The following is a 20539-nucleotide window of genomic DNA, read 5'->3' as shown; positions in this document are numbered from 1 at the left end:
TCCACAATTTAATTAGGATAAATTTGAAATCATGTCTCTGAGGGTGATAAACACTTTTAAAATCGTATCCTTGTGTGTTCGTATCACCGTGCATTAAGACCCACACATACACCAGACAAAAACCACTCTGAGCCAAATTTCTCTGAATTAATCCCAAACTCCAGCTCTACACTGCAGAGCCAAATTTGTGTGAAAAGAAGACACACAAATGAATGCAGCTCTTATCCAGACCTCAATTCAGTCTCTCCATCCCTCATACTGAGTCTCACAATATAAGTCCCAGTCGCTGAACTAATCCCCCACTCCTCTGTTCCGTTATAATCCTCTAATGATTAACACAATTTTGGATTCATGAGGGCATGCTCTCCTTGTTACTGCAGGTTCTTCTCCATCTGACTCCATCTCATCTGCTCCCCGTTCAGGCCAAACTGCTGCAGCACATGGGCTCAAAGATAAGACAACATTAGCCGAGACCAATCAATGGCTGGGAAGAGATGAACTGATGGAGCGTCTTACAGCAAGATGTCAGCTGTCAGTTTCTGTGTCGGTCTTCCTAATTATCAGCTGGTTTATTGGATTTTCCACCGAATGTTCTGTCTACTAAACTAAAAATCAATCTAGACTGCAAAAACAACAATCCAATCAGATTGTCTTGTATATTATTTTCTCTACCTTCCATGTTTCTTAGATCCAGTGCCCCTTTAAATGAAACTGACAGCTATCCAAGCCAATGCTGTCTTCTGACACAACAATAAGACAATATGCTTGATAGTAACAAGCTTGTTGTAATAAATCTTGACCTGCATACAAGGAAAATGCATTATGCTAATAAAAATTAAATAAAGGCTATGTTTCATAGTCAAATGCTAGAAAAGAATTCACCTAGATGTCCTGATCACATCAATTCTAGATCATTAAAAGGATCCAGATATGTAGGGAAGCCCGAGCGAAAGCTTTGGAAACACACCCTGCTATATCTATCATTTGCTGCATCCAGGATCAGGCTTTGCAGGACCAGGCTGAGAGGTGTCTCCATGGCAACATGGGCGTGAACCAGTCCCAGGGGAGAAGCTTATTGGAAGAAGGGGTGAAATTTGATGGATGTGGATAGGTGGCACATTGAGTGAGGAGGCATGTGCTGGGTGTATGCACGCACAGATGGAGTAAATTTGAAAATGAAGCAGTTTAGGTTAATCACGGTGTTGCAGCATCTGATCAAAACAGTACAACTAATTTTCCCATTGTCTTCAAAGCACTGATGGCATCAAATTAATCTCAAATACTACCTTTCTATAGAATAATTAGCTACATCAAGCATTTCCAGAGATTACAGTTATTTTTAAGCAGAACACGTGGACCGCTGAAGCTATAGCAACAACACGCAACTACAGGCCAGTTCTTTGCTGACTTGAAGTGAGTTGACAAAAAAAATAAAAAAAGATTGAGATAATAAGGGAGAGAAGTGTTGCCTTTATCAGGAACTTGAAGCCCTCTGATCAGATGCGATCAAATAGGCCATTTATTTTAAAACACTCTCAAAAGACACCACAAATAAACCAATATTACATTTGCTACACTTTCTGTTTTAATGAAACTGTGGCTGTTCTTTGTCTCATGTGATAAGTCTGATTTGGTTTGAGGCTGCTGGTCTGACAAATAAAGGAACTTGAAAAGTTTGTTGGGAAATAAACATCAGATAAATCATTAAAGAATTAAAAGCCCAAAAGCTTTGTTTTTTTTGTGTGTTTTTTTTTTTTTTTTTTTTTTTTAACAACACCCACATGGCAAAAGAGCATATTTTTGTTCAAAGTGAGCTTGTACTACTTATGGTTCTAATTCTGCTGTAAGCGGTGGACAAGAGGGATTTATGGGCTGCAAATAGGTACGCTGTTTAATTATCTAAAGTCTGCTGTGGGACACATGCTTCACTGATACATAATAAAGTTAATCACACAGTTCCCAAAGCCTGTGTTATTAGAACTTGACTAATTGCTTCATCAAATAGTGACAACTTCAAACATCATGATAAGTTATTATTGCACAACTGCTCCGTTTCCTGTTTCCAAGGTTACCATCTCTCAGAAGGAAGTACTTCTTGCAAATCAGATTTCTTCTTTCTTGTTTCAAATATACTCTCATCTATATCAACTAATCATTTGTGTGTTTTAATTTCACTGAATTTTCATGTACATCTATGGTGGTTTTAAGGGGTTGACAGTACATTATTTTAAATGCTGGGATTTCTAAACTCTGAAAGTCTAAGAAAATTAGTCTGTGTTAGATATATAGTTGTATAAGTTTCAGATTTTTCTCTTTTCTATTTACCTTAAAAAATATGAGGTTATAAAATGAATCCAGCATTGTCTGTTGGAGCGCTCGTATCTTTTACATGGGACCTGAGTGTATGTCTTTTTATAGTAATATAGCTACCGTTCAATGTTGAATGTGCTTGCATTTGTTAAGTTTACTAAATGAAAAGTGCAGTGAGAGGATATTTAAAAACAGTGAACAGTGTGTATGTTTGGTATTTTAGCTCAACTGCACTTTTAAATAGATTTTTGTGCAGCAGGCTGCGTTTCAGCCTCTCAGTGAACAGAAGTGTCTTACTGAACTTGTCATACACTCATGGTGCTGAAAGCTACACCTCTGCAGAGAATCCTGATAAAAATTCTTCCAGCGTTGATAAAATGGATTAAATGAGAAGTAACCAAATGCACTGACCGGCACTAAATAACCATGGAAACTGTTTTCATGCTTAAATGGGCCTCTGTTTACTTCAATAATGCTAACACATGAACTACAGAACTATTGAGACTGTGTTAAATGATAATCTACGCCTGGCAGATCCACACTTTATGAAAGGCTGATTATATCTGCATTAATCAAGTAGCAGCTGCATTTATCACACTGAGTTTAAAGGGACCAGAGGAGAGTCAACAAAGTTAAATAAACTGAAGCAACAAGCTATGGTAACATAGAACAGGGTGATACTTCAGTATGACAGGAATATATTGTCCTGTAATTATACTTCTCACAAATTAACAGAACACAGGGCGGTTAACAAAATACGTGTTGCACCACATAAATTCACTATCTTGTTGCCTCTTATACTTTTACATCTACTCTACTATACCTATTATATTTATTATTATACTCATTTCTATGAGAAATTAACATTCTGTCAAACAGCTTTGCTTTCAGTTTTTTCCACAAATAGTTTATAACATATATCAATAGTTTTGGCAACACTTCAACACTAAATCTGGACTTTGATAAATCCAGACTTGGCCTGCATTACATCTGGCCTACAACAGGACAGCATCTATGTGAGCTGCAACTAAGAATACTTTGGACCTTCAGCTTGAAGAGGTAGAGCAGGGGTGTGATTCAGTGGCTATATTTTATATTTACATGCAAGTTGAGCTATAGTTATATTGTTATATTTCAGTTAAACCATTGAGTTGTCCCAGTTTACACAGAAAAGGATTTAGTGACTATAATATGTCCGATGTCATAACATAGTAGACTGTGGGAGAAAACATTCAAGATGTTCTGCCACTTCCACTATGTGGGAAATCATATCGCACATAACTATACAGAAAAATCACTACTGACATCATCTACAAATGTATTTATTAAAATGTTTTACTTTTCATTTTATAACTCATAGTACAACATGAATCACACAACAAACTTGAGCCATGTCTAATTTGATTAGTCACTGCTACTTCACAAAAACAAACCAACCCTGAATGAAGCCCAAAATTTATTACGCCACACAGTAAACAAGCTGTCCAACTCAAGATTATTGCCTTAACAGCAAATGGTTGATTTTCCTTTGCCAATGTTCAGTCAGTCTGCAGAAGGTTTTCCAAGCAAGCGAGCAGCTGAAGGATCCTCAGTCAGTGACTCAGTGTGAACATCTCAACTGCCTACATTTTACTTTCTGCATAGCCAGCTTCATGCTGTCCAGCAGAGTCTAAAAAGCTAGCTAACCATGATGGTAACAAAATCTGATCTTTAGCTAAATGTCTAGCATCAACTGAGCAAACATATTGCTGGTAAACATGAAAATTCTGCAGCAATGTCACCTAAGAAGACATGCTAGCCTCTAGGTATTTTGAGAGCAAAATCAATTATCATGGTCTTCTAAGCAACAAAGTGACAGCGGAAATGCAAAATAGCTGTTCGTGACACGTGCATGGGGCAACAAAGAGACACGCCCCATGTCTCACAAAATTTTCAGCAGCACCCATCCAAACTGAAAATATTTCTAAGAATCATTGAAAGCATAAAGAGCATGACATTGTATTTATTTTTACATATGAGGTGTGAATAAAAGATTTGAGCTTCGCATAGCTTTGAAATGGTACCTTATATGTAATATACACACTGTTGTTAGATTTTTTTTCCCCCCCAAGCTCAGCTTTGAAATTTGAACTTGTCTGAATTCAGTCTGCTAGAAATGATCCTACAAAGACTAACAGCAAACAGAAACCTGAACACAGAGGTGTTAAAACAATGTTTCCTCCCCAGCATCACCTCTGTGTGTGCGTGTGCATGCATGCTTGGCGTGGGTGGTCATTAATGTGTACATCTGGAGGACATTGACAATGTTCCATGAGCACTTTCCTGCATTAAATTACCCAATCAGTGCAGCCGTTTGGAAAAAAAACACAAGGAGAATCAATTGAAAGCCTTTCCAATCTTTAGTAATTTGCATCACCTGAACCCTAATTCTTATCAACACTTAAATACATGTATGTTAGAATGTGGTAATCTCAGTTATGTGTGTGGCTGTATTGTTTCTGTACCTATGTTGGACACGTGAGAGTAACACAGTCAGAAATAACAACCATGTATTTTACTTTAACACCAATCTCAATTTAAAAATTTTAGATAATAATAAATAAATTTGTGAAATAAACTAATTTTTTTTTAACAAAACAATAAAAGTAATCTTGACTTTTATCTTTAAAATACTTCCAGCACTTTTATGTAAGCCAGGAAAGGCAGTGAAGCGGAACTGTACTCCGTCCAGTGAAGGGAATCGGTGAATTACTACAGAGTTCAGAAAACACAGCCAACATAACATGTAATCATTTAAGTCAAAGTAAAGCAGAAAGATGTGATCACAAGATCAGTTAAATAAAAAAAATAGGTGTGCTGAAGACACTGTTCAGGTGTTTGATTGTTCAGGTTTGCTTTCAAAGGTTAGTGACATATCACCACCTCTCTTAACTCAACCGTCACCCGATCTTATGGTTGTTGGGCTTTTAAAGCACACACGCATAAATAATAATGGGGAAGTATGGGTTTATCCCCAAAGCTTCAACTGTAAATGTCAAGCAGCTGCTGATGGTTGAGCCCACTTCACAAGCTGCCTGTAAAACTGGCAAACAGGAGAAGGCAGAGCTGCAGTCCAGCGACCACACTGTGGTTAGCTGCAGAGCAGTGTCCATGCTCCTCAGCCAGCCTCTCTCTGTTCTGGGCCCTCCTCTATTGACATGCTAATGTAAGATCAGCCAGCTGAAGGGCTTGAATAAAGGGAGCACCATCTCTTGGAGTCCTTCAGAGACCCTGGCTTTGGCAGGCGGCCTCAGGGGTTATCAGGAATTTAGCAAGGGGAAAACTTTTAGCAATGTAGTTCATAAAACTACAACGGAGGGATTATATTTTACATCTTCTACTGCCTCAACTGCAGCACTACATTCTTTTGAGCCACGACAAACACACTGACAGTTTCTTCTTTGTTGTATTGCTGTAACCAGCTATTTCTTTGTCATTTTGTCATCATTTTCATCCATTAAGCCTCATACATAATAAAGCAACTCCATCATTCAGTCATGACCCAATCAGTGACACGGTGATGGCATGGCCCCTTCTGCCATGTAGACGACACATTAACCATAAAGCAATAACTCAGAAAAAGACAGGTGCAATTTCCAAACTGAATATCATTATCATTTGCTCACTGCCTGCTCCAGCTCATAACACTGCCACCGTTGTGAGGTGGTGGCTGTCAAGAGGAGAGCCCTCTGTGTCCATGGGCTATGCAACACACCAGCTGTGAATGAGAAACAAGGACCATTCTCCATGAATTAACATCTTTCCTCCATACATAGTTGAAAGGTACTGTTTAATGCAAAGAGACAGCAGGCAGTGCCTGAATCTATGACACAAGACCAGTTCAACCATTTTATAGCCTAATCTGAACGGTATAAATTATGTCTGAATGACTAAAAATGGCCTGAAGTGAGGTAAACTGCAACAGAATCAGATGAGCTAGGACATGTTGCATGCGTTTTTCCTCAATGACTCGCAAGAGCCATGACACAAAAACAATCTAAGAGGCAGAGGTCTGTAAGTAAAAATAATTCAGTTGCACACGCTACACAAAGAGGAGTGTCTGTAAAATGGTTCTACATCTCCTCAAACTCAGTGCACCCAGAAGTCACAAGGCGATCGGCTAAAGAGGTGTAACATTAAACGTTGCACCACTGAGAATGAGAGTGCTGATAATGGGTCGAAGGCCTGAAACCGGACCCCTGGCCCACTTTGGGAAATGTCTGCACAAAGCCAGTATTCTCTGTTTGTGTATACAATAGGGTTCTTTATTTTTACACTACTACAATGCTCCATTGCTTAAAGTACATGATGAAATTTCTAAATGTGAGATCCACAAACTATATTTCAGCTCATCTCAGGTGGCAAAAAATAAGCACTGAAAAATATCTGCATTTATCCCAGGAAATATTCTATTCTGAAAACCAGCAGGACTGTGAAGTAAAGCCAAATCCACATTGTCATTCATAATCCTATAAGACAGTGAATCTGAAAATGAATATGAGTTTGACATACACGGTGTGCATTAAACCTGTTCCCAAATGTTTGTCCATCATCTCCAAAGGCACTAAACGCATGACAAACCCACGGTATGAAAGAATGCAGCCATCATCCTGCAATGATTTCCACACAGGAATCATTTCACCCAGCAACAAAGGTACAGAGCCACGATCCTTTCTACATCCAGACTCTATTAACATTCAACACTCAGAAATCCCGCCGACTGAAGGTGAATTGGGGAAAACAGGGAAGGATATTAGGAAATAAAATCGGGGTTTGCACGCTGATGCTCTTGTCATTGCATTGACTGTCACGGATTACTTCTCCCCTTGATTGTAATGGTTTGTCAGTGCTTCATTAGGCGTACCGTAGTAAGGTGAATGCACTTAAGCCTGTTATTAAAAAAAATTTAAAAAAAATACGACGGATTCTGCACGGATACCACACACAAACAGATTCACACACACCTTTCACTTGGGTCTCATACTCTGCTATGATCTCCTTATCCTTCTTGAATTTTGTAGATGACATGGCTCCCCAGGCTTTAGGGTGAGACCCTGACAGTCGAGGACTCTAGTTTGGTGTCGATCCCGGACCTGCAGCGTTGTAGCGCGATCCTCCGTGTTTCTTCTCTCTCCTAGCAGCCTCTCGGAGGCAACGGAGGCTCAATGCTATTGTGTTCCTGCAGCCCTGAGGCAGTCCAAATCAGTGCAGATAAAACACTAGAGCTTTGGCCCAATGCTGCATTTTTCCCTGGTGCTGCTTTCTCTTGCAGGAGTGCCTCTTTTCTCTCAAAGGCTTCGGGAGGGGGGAAAAATAATAGTCAAACAAACGAACTCCAAACTACAACATGATGAAAAGAGCAAAGCGTCGCTCGGAGGGCTCAACCAGTAAAGTCGCTCTGTGTCAAAAAAAAAAGGACAGACATGCGTACGAAGAGCGGACCCGCACACAATTCACGCTGACAAACTGCGCTGCGGGGAAACAGGAATTTAAAAGATCGTCACGTGAGCCTCTCGTATTGTCAGCCATCCCTACTTCCCCTCCCCCTGCCTTTGCGCACGCGCGCGCACTCACGCGACCCTTGTTTCCATCACTTAAGAAAACATTTACCATTTTAAGGAGTCTTAGCCAGATCATAAGCCTCACTTTCCGAGCCGATGCCACAACCTTTCCCTGAACCTCACACCACCACAACCTTTTTCATCCCAGCAGCCCACGTGCACATATAATCTGTACACTTTTATCACATGAAGACAAATTTTGCGAGCTATAAGACGGACATCAACTATATAATCTATATTAATCTTTCCATTGTTACGGCCCTCGTCTGTGGAACAGTCTGCCAGAGAAGCTCAGGGCTGCAGAGACTGTTGATGTTTTTAAAAAAGAGGCTTAAGATCTACCTTTTTAGCTTAGCTTTTAACTAAATTTTATTTGATCTTAAGCTTTTAAATTTTATATCTTATTTTATTTTCATGGCATTTTACTCAACTGTATTTATTTTAGTTATCTGTTTATTTATTTATTTACTTACTCTTAACTTATTGTTTCTTAAGGTTATTTAATATTTATTTTTACTCCGGTGTTTTCCTCATGGGGATCCTCCACTGTATGCTATGTGTGTATAAATGCAACTGTATTTTTTTTCTCCCCTGTTAAGCAGTTTATTTTTTGTTTTAATATGGAAGAATTGATTTTTTATGTACAGCACTTTGTGTTGCCCAAGCATGAAAAGTGCTTTATAAATAAAGTTTGATTGATTGATTGAATCAGATCACAGCAATTACCCACCGCTGCTATGCTCCTGTTTCAATACCAATCGTCCTAATTATTACAGAGAGGATTGATTTAGCAGCCTAGCCCAACAACATCCCCTCTGTACACCTAACTGCCATGAAAACCTCCCCTCTTTATTCCAGAGTTACTTTCACCAAAGAGGGCTGGTTAATCTTAAGAGATGTTGAGAGATAATCACAGAAGTCGTGAAAAACTTGGTGGTTAAATGGTTCAGGCATGATGACACATCGGCCCTTCAAATACACAGATGCTCTAAGCTTTAATCATGTTGACAATGTTGCATTGGCTTGCCCTTTACACCACCCCACTTTGTTGCAAACACCATCCTCTTGGCAAGATTCCAGTCCTTGTGTATTCCACCTCTTTCTGTTGACAGGAGTGATGGTGGCAATTAAAGATGAGTTTGACAACAGAAATGGCATCAAAAGAGCATTGTGTTTTGTTTTTTTCCCCCTTTTGAATGTAAAAAAGAGGAAAATACACTTCTGTATCAGACCATTATCCCAATGATGGTAAATATTAAAGAAAAATTAATGCTCATGAACATATCTATGCAATGACAGAGATGCATTTAAGTTACATGTAAGGAAATCTGGAGTATGTATTTAAAAAGGCACCCTATGCAAGCATCACAGTGACAGGCACTGTGCTTCATGACAGATACTGTCATGTGGATGCTTCACTGTTTGGGGTGGGGAGGTGGGGACTCAGTTTGTTATCTGTCACTTTAGCTATTCTCAGCTCAAAAGGAGACCAGGCTGTCGACTCTCAACGTGTTGGTGCAAACCTGCAAACTGGCACACAGTTGAAGATTTCTGTTTTTCATTTCTGTCGTCACCTCACTGCATACGATTTGAAAGGGAAGATACTTTGTAACGAAAGACAGAAATTCACTGAAAGGAACAAAGGAAGACGACTTTTAAAAGCATCAGTTGTATTACATATTTTTATGCAAGTGCACTATAAACACATTTTTTTTCACAGAAGGCCAACTTACAAGTTCTTCTTCACTCCCCTGTAATTAATAAAGCAGTGATAAATGATGCATTAACCAAACCATTAATGCTATCACCATCCCAATGTACAGGGTGATGTTGCTTAAGATTTTACATTAGCCTTTCTAAAAATGTTTAGGAACCTTAAAGTATATCTAACAAAATGAGTCATCCCTAAAACAGCACATCATTGTAAGCTATCGCCTCATTCCAACTTACAGCCAACAAGACAGTCTTAAAAGACAATGAAAGATTAAAATGCTACTAGCTCACACTATGATTACAGAACTCCCTCTGCTTGTCCATGTAGGTCAATACATTTCAGTCCTGCATGCTCCTTTGTCACCAGTAATGATTTAAGAAATCTGGTTTTTGATTTTTTATTTATTTATTTATTTTTTGGTCTTGTGATGCCAAAATATGTTTTAGGTCACTTAACATTGTATACATGAATCCCTTCAGAAGTGTAAAAAAAAACCCTGAGGAATTTAAATGGCCTCTGGTAGTGTGCATGTGTGTGTTATCGGTGAGACTGGATATGAAACAGAAAAAGGCTGAGAGTCCTTGTGTGTGTCTGTATTTGGGTTTTGCTGCAACTTGTGAAAGCATGTGAGCATCTTTGTGGTTTCAGTGTGTCAAGTTGGTTGTCGAACTTTGTACCATATATTTTTCTGAGGAGTGAAGACGTGACAGAAAGGAAACGTCAACTGTTATATTTTGAGTGTGACAGAGACCAGAGTGGCTAAATTCTGCTTCTATTCATGTTTACCAGAGTTCAGCAAAGTAGCTGTTCTACAGTCTCTTTTATTCCTTCTATACTTTTTGTTCTTCACAATAAATAGCTGAAAAATTAACCACTAGTCTCTTGCACAAGGAGTTTTTTTCACATCAGTGTAACCAAAGTGTTAAAGCAGTTAGTGTAAGTCATCACCTTCATGAATTCACTTAGTTTAATTTTAGATATCTGCCCAATGGGTGTTTTTTTTAATAGGTGGGAGAATATGATGTAAACAGCTGAGACCAGATTGAGAGCTTTTTGGAGAAGCTCTATTTGGAAATTGTATGACATGATTAATAGTGACAGAATATTATGTTCTGTTTTTAATCTACAGGTTTCTCCAAAAGAAGCACAAATAAAATATTGAAGTATTACAAGTGTCAGCTTCTCTCTCACTGTTGTCCACCACCTGCCTTATATATTTATTGGATCAGGTTTGGATCAGCACATATCGGCTCTGTGGTGCTTGTATGAGTCAGTTACATCACCATTTATTACTGTTCACAAAGGCTTCCAATCTCTAAAACAAACCACTGCTGAATTAGCAGCAGCAATAAATATGCTTTTTAGAGCAATGCTGAGTATAGATTTATTAAGCATAAAGAGAAAAGTATACATCCTTCTGAACTGATTTTTACAAATTAATATGCCAGTTTTACCTCTAAAATATTAGTAATGAGCTGGAGTCGAAAGCTGGAATCATCTGCCTTATGCACAAGGTAAATCTACTGCCTCAACAGAAGACTTTACATTTTATTCCCACCTTTATGTATAACAGCTGAAACATAATGAAAAATGTATTTTTAGGCTCTGGAAGCTCTGGACGCTGTTAACCAGTTTACATCACCAGCAGTAATATATACTGGCCCTCATTGTCATGGGATGCCCTCATCTTGATTGTTTCTTTACATCTGACATGAATCGTTAGGAAACAGGTTGTGTTTGAGGTTGATTTCTGGATATGACCCAGTTAGTTTCCTTTTCTATCGGTTGAAAACCACAGAGGCTCTGACAGCAATCTTGTGATGGTTTTACTTACTTAACGTGTTAAAACTGCTGCAGTGCAAGATAAACAACTGGAAACCACTGACAAACTGAGCTGCATATTTACATTGTCATTAGTCATTTATCAAGTACTCATACTACACGATAGACAGACAGACAGACAGACAGATAGACAGATAGATAGATAGATAGATACAGAGTTTTAATATACATCTTGTTGTTTTTTTAAACAGGTTGTATTTAACTGCAGATGAGGACAACAACATCTCACAGGTCTGTTTGTTTTGCATTCAGTTTCACACAGAGGAAGCAGACTGGTGGATGCATTTAATTTATCTTTGTTAACAAAGAAACCTTAACGAAGCTGCTTCTTCTCATTATCTACATGTATGCAGTATACAATAATTTAGCTTTTCCAATGTCTCTTCATCTCTAACTTCCTTAATGTTTTCTGCAGTGTGTGACTGTACTCTGTGCAACACAGGCCATCTGTTGTGCACGATCCTTCGATCCCCGCCATGAATAAACACCCACTTGTCTCTCAGACTTCACACTTACTAAGCAGTGGCCCTGCAACAGAAAGCAAGAAAACAACTAAATGTTTCCTAACAAACATACCATATCTGATGTGGCAAGGCATGAAACAAGCAACGATGCAGCCATATTTATCTGCTGGAAAATAAAGCAGATAAAAGGCTTCATATATTAGTTATTCGTTCCTTCACAGCCTTCACAGTTGGTAAGATAAACTATAACAATAAGGAGAACTGTGTTTTTTTTTTTTTTTTTTTCTTTTTTTTTCCATTTTCTTCCACAGGTGTTTGCTAAAAGATAGAGAATTATCTTAAACTTTCCTGGGCCCAAAGGGTGCAATTAATCACAGAGGGAAATGTGACACAGTGGAGAAGACAGTTACTCTTATCATCTCTCTCTACATAAACGTCATTAATCACATTTGATAAATGTGAAAAGGGGAAGATGGTGACTGCGCAAGTCCTGTCTAAGATACCTGCAGTGGCCATGGAAGAGACAATTTCTATTAAAGAAAGTCAAGCAATATATTTGAATTTGCTGCTGCAAGAAACTTGAACAGCCTTAGTGGCTGAATATTGTCACTATGAGTCTTTGTTTTGATTTAATAATCCACAAACTGAATTTACATTCTTGCAAATGATGATTACTGACTGCATCTGAACAGCTCATTGTTATAATAACAAGTAAATGAATGTTGTTTTCATGTTGTGTCAATGTTTTAGATCTGGGGTGTCAAATGTGCAGCCATGGGGTCAAAACAGGTCCAGTAGAGAGTCCAATCTGGCCTGCAGGATGAATCTGGTAAATGTGAAAATTACACAATAGGCATTAACTGGATGTACTTTAAAACAAAAGTAACTGCAATTCCTAATTTTTCCATGTGATGAAACATTTTTCATGTTTAAATATAAAACATTTACAAGGCAGGGGGATAACTTGTTGTATCTTTTACATATTTCTTACTTAATATATCTGCCTTGAGTTTGTATTATGAGGCGAGTCAGTTCAGGTGGTCAGGATTACTACACAGATGTGGAAAGTATGTACATTTAAAATAAGTTCTAGCTCTTGACAAGTTACTCTAATCATAATATAAAAATACTTGATTTTTCAGTTCCAGATACTTGTGATGAAATGTTTTATCTTGTAGATTTTATCTTGTAGATTGTGACCTGTAGGCTGCACTGCATGTGTACATGTGTCAATAGAAAAATAAATAAAATACATAATTATATTAAATAAATCAAAAGCAAAATAAATAATATGAATAAAAATATAAAATAAGAATATAATAATTGCTCTTCACTGGCTTCCAGTTGCAGCACGCATCAAATTCAAAGCTCTGCTTCTGGCTTACAAAACAATAACCCAAACGGCTCCTGTCTACCTTCAGTCCTTAATCCAGAGCTACTCTCCCTCTCGACAGTTACGCTCTGCCAGTGAACGACGCCTACTGCTCCCACCACAACGTGATGCAAAATCAGTAGCTAGACTCTTTTCCTCTGTTGTCAGCCAGTGGCTCTCTACCTAACTCTGTCCGATCTGCAGAGTACTTGTCCACTTTTAAAAGCAAGCTAAAGACTCAGTTCTTTAAGGAGCATTTCTGCACTTAGCTTCACTCTTCTTCTTCTCAGAATGAGTTAGAAAGATTTGTCCAGCACTTTGGCACAACTCAGTACTGAAGCTGTGTGCACTTATACCCAAGATGATGTTGTGTGATGAAATCTTGATCTTGTATTTAAACAAAATGACTTACAAAAAATTAACAAAAAATAAAAAAATGATATGCACTGCCTCTAGCACTACATGACAGCACCTGGGTCCAACTGGACTCACAGCAGTCTGACTACCACATAATTATGATGTCCCATCCTATTTGAATTATTGTTTGAGTTGTACTTACTCTCAAATGTAAGTCGCTTTGGATCAAAGCCTCTGGTAAATTACTGTAGAATAGAATAGAATAGAAAAGAAAAGAAAAGAATATAATAGAATAGAATAGAAACACATAAAAAAATATCTTTACATATATGAGGTTCAAAATTGTGTAAAATATTATAAAAAAAACAAATTTACAAAGCAAAATTTACCAGATATTATATATATATATATATATATATATATATATATATATATATATATATATATATATATATATACTTAGACAGGTCAACATTGAGGAGATACATGGAAAAGAGGGAGACAAAGGAAGTAAAAACAATCAGGTACGGTGGTGGAACAGCAGAAGCAAAGAGGGTCTTCTCAGAGGAGGTGGAGAAGGACCTAGCAGACCATACCAAGACGCTTGCATGGAACCCTCATTGTTCTTTTCTTTGTTTTACAGACACACATTCCCTCCAAACATGATTTAATTTTGGTATTTTGTTGAGTTCCTTGAGCATCTGGTTCAGCAGACCAAAATGCTCCTCTAACCTGCATCTGCTGCTAATCTTAGATAACCATGAAGCCCACATTTCACTTAAAGCTTTGGACATTGCAAAAACAAATGGTGTTGTTATGCTCACAATTCCACCCCACACATCCCATCGCCTTCAGCCTCTGGATAAATGTGTGGTCCATTTAAGACCTTTTACAACATATCTCATGATGGCTGGATGAGATCCAACCCAAGCAGGACATCCTGCATATACCAAATCCCTGGCTGTGTGAAAGATATTTTTATGTCAAAGAGACCTCAGAATTCCTCCTCTGGATTCAGATCCACTGGGATTTTCCTTTACAACAGAGATGTCTTCTCAGATGCAGAGTTTGAGCCATCCATGGTGTCGGGCAGGCCCAACCTGGAGCATCACTTGCAAATGATGCACCCATGGTTTCAACCTCCCTTTATGTTGAGGCCTTGCACGTGTGTGTGCTTCACCAAGTGACACAGATTCACATCCCGATCACGATGAATCCTATGTGCTCTACAGTTACCCAAAAGTCAGCAGCACAGGAAACAAACAAGCCGAAAGCATATGAAGACAAGAATCCTGACTGATACTCCAGAAAAGCAGGCAACTGAACGTGCCTATGAAAGGAGGAAAATAAAGAGAAAGGCAAGACAGAAGGAAACATCAAAGAGCAAGGGAAGCTGAGGAGGAAACAAACCCAGACAAAAATCGCAGTGGAAAGCAGCTCTGAGGAGAGCGATGTTGCCATCCCATTTGAAAACACTTCTGAGCATGAGAGCTCCAGCGATGAAAGAAGTGAACCCGATGTCTCAAATCTGTTGGTGACTTTGTCATAGTAAAATTAGCACCCAAATGCAGGAGCCACCATTACATTGGCTTGGTTGGTAGCCTTGTGGGCGAGTAAGTGAATGCCCAATTTCTCTGAAGAATCCATGGGATCACTGGCAGTAAGAAACCTACGTTTGCATTCAAGGACAAGGAAGGCAGTTTTCCCACAGACTAAAAAGAAGACCAAGCAAGCAAAACGGCCAGCGTGGAGGATCCCCACGAGGAAAACACTGGAGTTAAAATGAAGATTAAATAACCTAAAGAAACAATAAGAACAGCTAAGAATGAATAAATGCATAAATGCATACATAAATAAATAAATAAATAAATTAATTAATTAATTAATTAATTAATAAGAAGTAGTACAGTTGAGTAAAATGAAAATAAAATAATGTCAAATAAAATGATGTAAAAAATTTAGTTAAAGGCTAAGCTAAAAAGGTAGGTCTTAAGCCTCTTTTTAAAAACATTAACAGCCTCTGCAGCCCTGAGGCCCTCTGGCAGACTGTTCCACAGATGATGACCATAACAATGCAAAGAGGCCTTGCCGTGTGTCTTGGTCCTCACCATTGGAACAACTAAAAGGCCAGTACCAGAGGACCTCAGGGTCCGCGAGGGTTCATGACTTAAAAGAAGGTCTGATAAATAAAAGGGCCCTAGACCATTAAAACATTTATAAAACTACTAAAAGAACCTTAAAATCAATCCTGAAACGTTAACATGTTTATTATTTTGCAAGGAGAAGGAGAATAATCAAGTCTTCTGGTACTATCAACTTCAAGTGCTTTAGTCAAACCAGATCATCAACACAAGTTGTTTTCTTGAACACGGCTTTCATTGTTTCCTCTCTCCACTGCATCATCCTTTCAACCTCATGCAAGCTCTCTGTAACACATACACACAACATTCCTGAATCAGTTCCTTTATTTTATCAATCTATTTGTACAATTAGTATCCCTTTATGTCGCATTTCTGTTGGAGGTTAAGTGAGATTTCAGCTTCATTCTGTGCTTTAACAATTATTTTCTGCACATGGTATCTTCAGAGCGAAATCCTCTCTCCTTAAACCAGGCGACCTCGGATGGCCCAGGTATCCTGTAGAGTTAACACAGTTGAACAGTCAGTTACCAGAAATCAAATGTGCCACATTTTCATGTCTAAACAAAAACCAGACATAAGCTAATCATGCTATTAAATAAATATAGCCATGCTACTGTAATTTCACCATACTATGAATGTCACAGAGCCTAGATGTTTAAATGCCACTCAGGTGATCTACATGTTTCCTTTGGCATGTGCAGAACCATCAGATGGCCTGTGGTTAGCTTTGTGGTCAGAGCTGCTCTCTCACCAAACTAAGCTTTAAAATGCTTTAAAGTGATAATCCAGTCACATTGTAAACTGTTGCGGCCAGACCACACTAACACATAACAACTGCCCTGATTATTCTCCATGCTGGGCCCCCACACTTGCGCTCTATAGTCAGACATGATGGTCCACCACACTTCTCACCACTGTCCTATGTTAAGCAACGTCACTCCTGAACATCCCAGTTCCAGCATCTTCTCTTCTTCTTCTATAGTGTTTCAGAAGTTTGTCTCTGCTTTAAAAGCTGACTTGTCTCATATCAAAAGTGTTTATATTACTTGGAATATGAGAAATCAAGTTTTAGTTGTGGATATCAACAAGTAATTACAAATTAATGTCTAAAAATATTTCTATGTTAAAGCTTCCATTAGCCAATAAATCTTATAGTTGAAAGTCATTTTAAGTCCCAATAAATGGTACAACTATCCCACCTACTGGTGAGAATTGTTACTCACGCTCTCCCTTTTCTTCTGAGGTATAAACAGTGGAACCATACTATCACATAAAAAATACAATTTCCCATTTTACTTTTATTTATCCCTATGAAATAACTAGTTTAAAGTCTTTACCAATTCTTAAAATTGAGTAAATACAATTCCAGAATTTCAGACAGACCAGAATTTCAACTGCTTAGCTGCCGTGCAGACGCTTCCTGCTTTGCTTTCTGCTTGCATTTTTCTTCTTTTTTCTTATTTTTACCAGCAAGAAATTTAGGAACAAGGACTCCTGGTCACTTATAAATCACTGGAATAAATATATTTTTTGATAAATTTAGTTGGTTGCCATCGGAGAACTAGTGGAATGATGTCTCCTAACCCTGCAGTATCAGTGTGCTGCACTGAGTGTGAACAACTTTCTTTGGGGATAACACAGCTGGAGAAGAGGATTGAAACACTGCAAGACATTCGTGTGAATGAAGAATTTATTGACTCTATTGCAGCTTCTGTACAAGCTACTGAGTTGTCAAATGGATTGGGTCAAATCTTCATACGCGAAGGCATGTCGGATGTGGAGCCTCCCGTTACAGACCTGGCTGATACACTTCCTTGGATGTGTTCAAATGACACTGGAATAGCTGGGGAAGATCTCAAACCCGACCGTCAGACTGATCTCTCCTACTGGAACAGTATTGGTACCAGACCAAAGTCATCAACCTGAGCCAGAACCTGGTTTGATGTTGTTCATCTCAGAGGTAAATCCAACAGGAAATTTAAAGCTCCAGCACTCACTCCACCACCTGAAGTCTCACTGCATAATAAATACGATGTGTTGACTCATATTAAAATGAATGATGAAGAATGTGATGCAAGGATCTATAAAAACTCAAGAAATAGCCCTAAAACTCAGCCAAGGGCTAACCAGACCAGGAGGAGAGGCCAAAATTCCACAAACAGGAGGAATTTTGGCAGAAGGACAGCATGTGAGGATGGCAAAGATGGAAAAATTTAACACTTTTTGATACATCACTCAGGGAACTGATAGAGATCTTGCCGACCATTCTGTCCTTACATCCAGATGGTATGAAGATTATTGTCCACACGGGATCTTTTGATATTTTGAGGAGGAAAACTGGCTCTGAGATCCTGAAGAAAGACTTTTCTCTGCTGTTGGAGAGACTGTGTCAGTTTGGAGCACACCTTGTTCATATTTCACCCTGATTTTGTCATGTTTAGTTCGGTTTTCCCTCTTGTGTTCCTCTGGTTCCTGTTTCTGGCTCATTAGTTTACCTGGTCTAATTACTCATTCACTTCACCTTTTCCTTGTTATTCCCTCTGTGCATATAAACCCTGTGGTTTTGAGTTTACTTTTGTCAGATCCTTATGTGGTTCATTCCCCTGTATTGTGTGTGTCCCTGCTCCTGAGTTTATGTCCAAAAACCCTTTTACTTGCACTGACCTGCCTGCGTTTGGGTCCACACCTCCGCCTACACACACAACACAACCCAAGAAAAGCAGAATAGCAAAGTTTTTCTGTGCGAGAGAAAAAAATGGATGGGATAGAGCCATGAAGAGCTGACATCAAACATGATACCTCAATTAATTACCTCTGCCTTGGCAGAAGTTATTTTTTTTGGCGACATACGTTTGTCAGTCTGTTACCAACATAAATAGAAATTAAATGGATGGATGACATCTCCTAAGTGGAAAAAGAAACAACTGATTAGATTTTGGAGGCAATCTGGATCACTGCCTGGATCCAGGAATATTTTTTTAACACTGGAACGGCAACATTCTGTTGATTAAAACAAGAAGATTACCAAAGACTCTGGATGAGTTGGAAAACTTTCACAAAGGATTATCGAGAGTACTGAGATAATATTGAGAGAACGTTGAGAGATTATTGATAGAACATCAAGAGTGTTGGGGAATGTTACAGATGCCACTCATGGATGACACCTGAGGCTTGTTCTACACACAAATGTCAGTCTGCAATTGCCTGTTCGGAGTGGCCAGCAAAGACACACCTTCGGCTCCTTCCCTTTGATTGGTCACCACCCCGCCAATCCCTACACCAACCGCCAGCACCCTGGAAATAAAGGACTGCTGTGTGTGTGCTCAGTGAAGGGGGAGAAACCGTGTGACACAGATGGTTTCTGCATTTAGTATAAGCTTTTTTTTTGGTGAATCCTCACTGATTAAAAATAGAATGTGTTGGGCTAGTTTAGTTTTATCGCTTTTTGTTTTACATCTCTCTTAGTTTATTGGGACTGCTACCCATTTTTTAACCTTGCTTAGTACACCAGTCTTTTGTTTTTTCCTTTTTGAGTGTTGTGGAGTTTGGTTTACCTGGCTGGATTTTGAGTTAAGCTCTTAAGCTTTAGCGGTTTTATTTTGGATTTTCTTTAAGCAGTTCCGCTAACACCAACACTAGTTGTTTTACCACCGTTGTGTTAGTTCTGTTTCCGGTTAATAACAATATACCTACATTTTCTTATATTACCATCTGCCCACCTCTCCTTTCTTTTGTTACACCCTCTCATACCGCTCTAACAGGGGAAGACAGAAAAATGACCACAATGTAAAAGTCTGTTCCCATCACCAAAAGCAAAGTTTCAGCAACCCAGTCTGCTTTGCTGACGACTGGAAAATGGATTCAGAAATGGCAATGATTCAAATTTCACTCCAAATAGAACGGATCTGAGATTTAAGTCTTGAAATACAAAAGGCATTGTAACTTATTTTCAGATCGAATAGGATAACGAAATGATGGAAAAAAAAAACCTTTTCTGTTAATTTAAAGAAAAACTGTTTTGTAAAACATTGGGAGAAATGGGAAGAATATGCCAGATAATATATGCCAAAACTTTCGTTGAAACAGGAAAAGGTGGAGAATCTTTCTTTCCCATTTCCCTTTCATTAATTAATGCTGTAAACTGCTGCATCCTCCTTTTTTTTTTTTTTTTTTTTTTTTTTGCTGTTTTGTTTCTTTTTATTAATTTAACCCTTATTAAATGAGAGAAATAAAAATCCGAACAGAGAATGAAAAAGATCATTATTACTCCTTTTTTTCTTTTTTCTTTCTTTTTTTTTCTTAAAATAATAACTGTATTGTTTGGATTTGATACTGTTTTACTATACAGGGAATGTATATCTCAATCAATAAAAAATAAATAAATAAATAAAAAATAAAGACCCGAAACCTTCTGTGATCCCAGGTTACATCACTGATGACGTGTCCAGGGGCACCATAAGGTGAATCTAAGAACTGTTTTACTGGAACCACCAGTGACTACTAGGAACAATCATGTAGATGACCAAGTATAGCTTGGCGACAACTAGAAAGTCAGCGGACAGCTCGGAAAGACGGCACTGGGGCAGTGAGGGGTAGCATACCAAGTTGCATCTTCTGAGAGGAAGAAACCCATAACAAGCTACAGATCGACCTACAGAAGCAGTACCCCCAGGGATTCCCGAGAGGGGGGGCCGGAAGAGAATCCCACTGGACAGACCAAACGATGACGATACATGGCA

The 20539-nt window shown here is 38.5% G+C and overlaps 1 protein-coding gene across 2 annotated transcripts in view; it reads right to left on the bottom strand.

The window, feature by feature from the left end:
• Window positions 1–7852, bottom strand: part of srgap3 (SLIT-ROBO Rho GTPase activating protein 3) — a 62317-nt gene extending 54465 nt beyond the window's left edge. The window contains exon 1 of one of the 2 annotated variants that reach the window (XM_041980485.1): window positions 7314–7852. In XM_041980485.1, coding sequence (XP_041836419.1) covers window positions 7314–7377 — 64 coding nt within the window. In that variant the 5' untranslated portion in view covers window positions 7378–7852. The remainder of the gene's footprint in view (window positions 1–7313) is intronic. The other variant, XM_041980486.1, reaches the window with a different exon arrangement.
• Between the last annotated feature and the right edge of the window lie 12687 nt (window positions 7853–20539).

The sequence above is a fragment of the Melanotaenia boesemani genome, chromosome 3 (genome assembly GCF_017639745.1).
Source record: "Melanotaenia boesemani isolate fMelBoe1 chromosome 3, fMelBoe1.pri, whole genome shotgun sequence".
Classification (NCBI taxonomy): domain Eukaryota; kingdom Metazoa; phylum Chordata; class Actinopteri; order Atheriniformes; family Melanotaeniidae; genus Melanotaenia; species Melanotaenia boesemani.
This window is presented reverse-complemented; position numbering and strand designations above follow the sequence as displayed.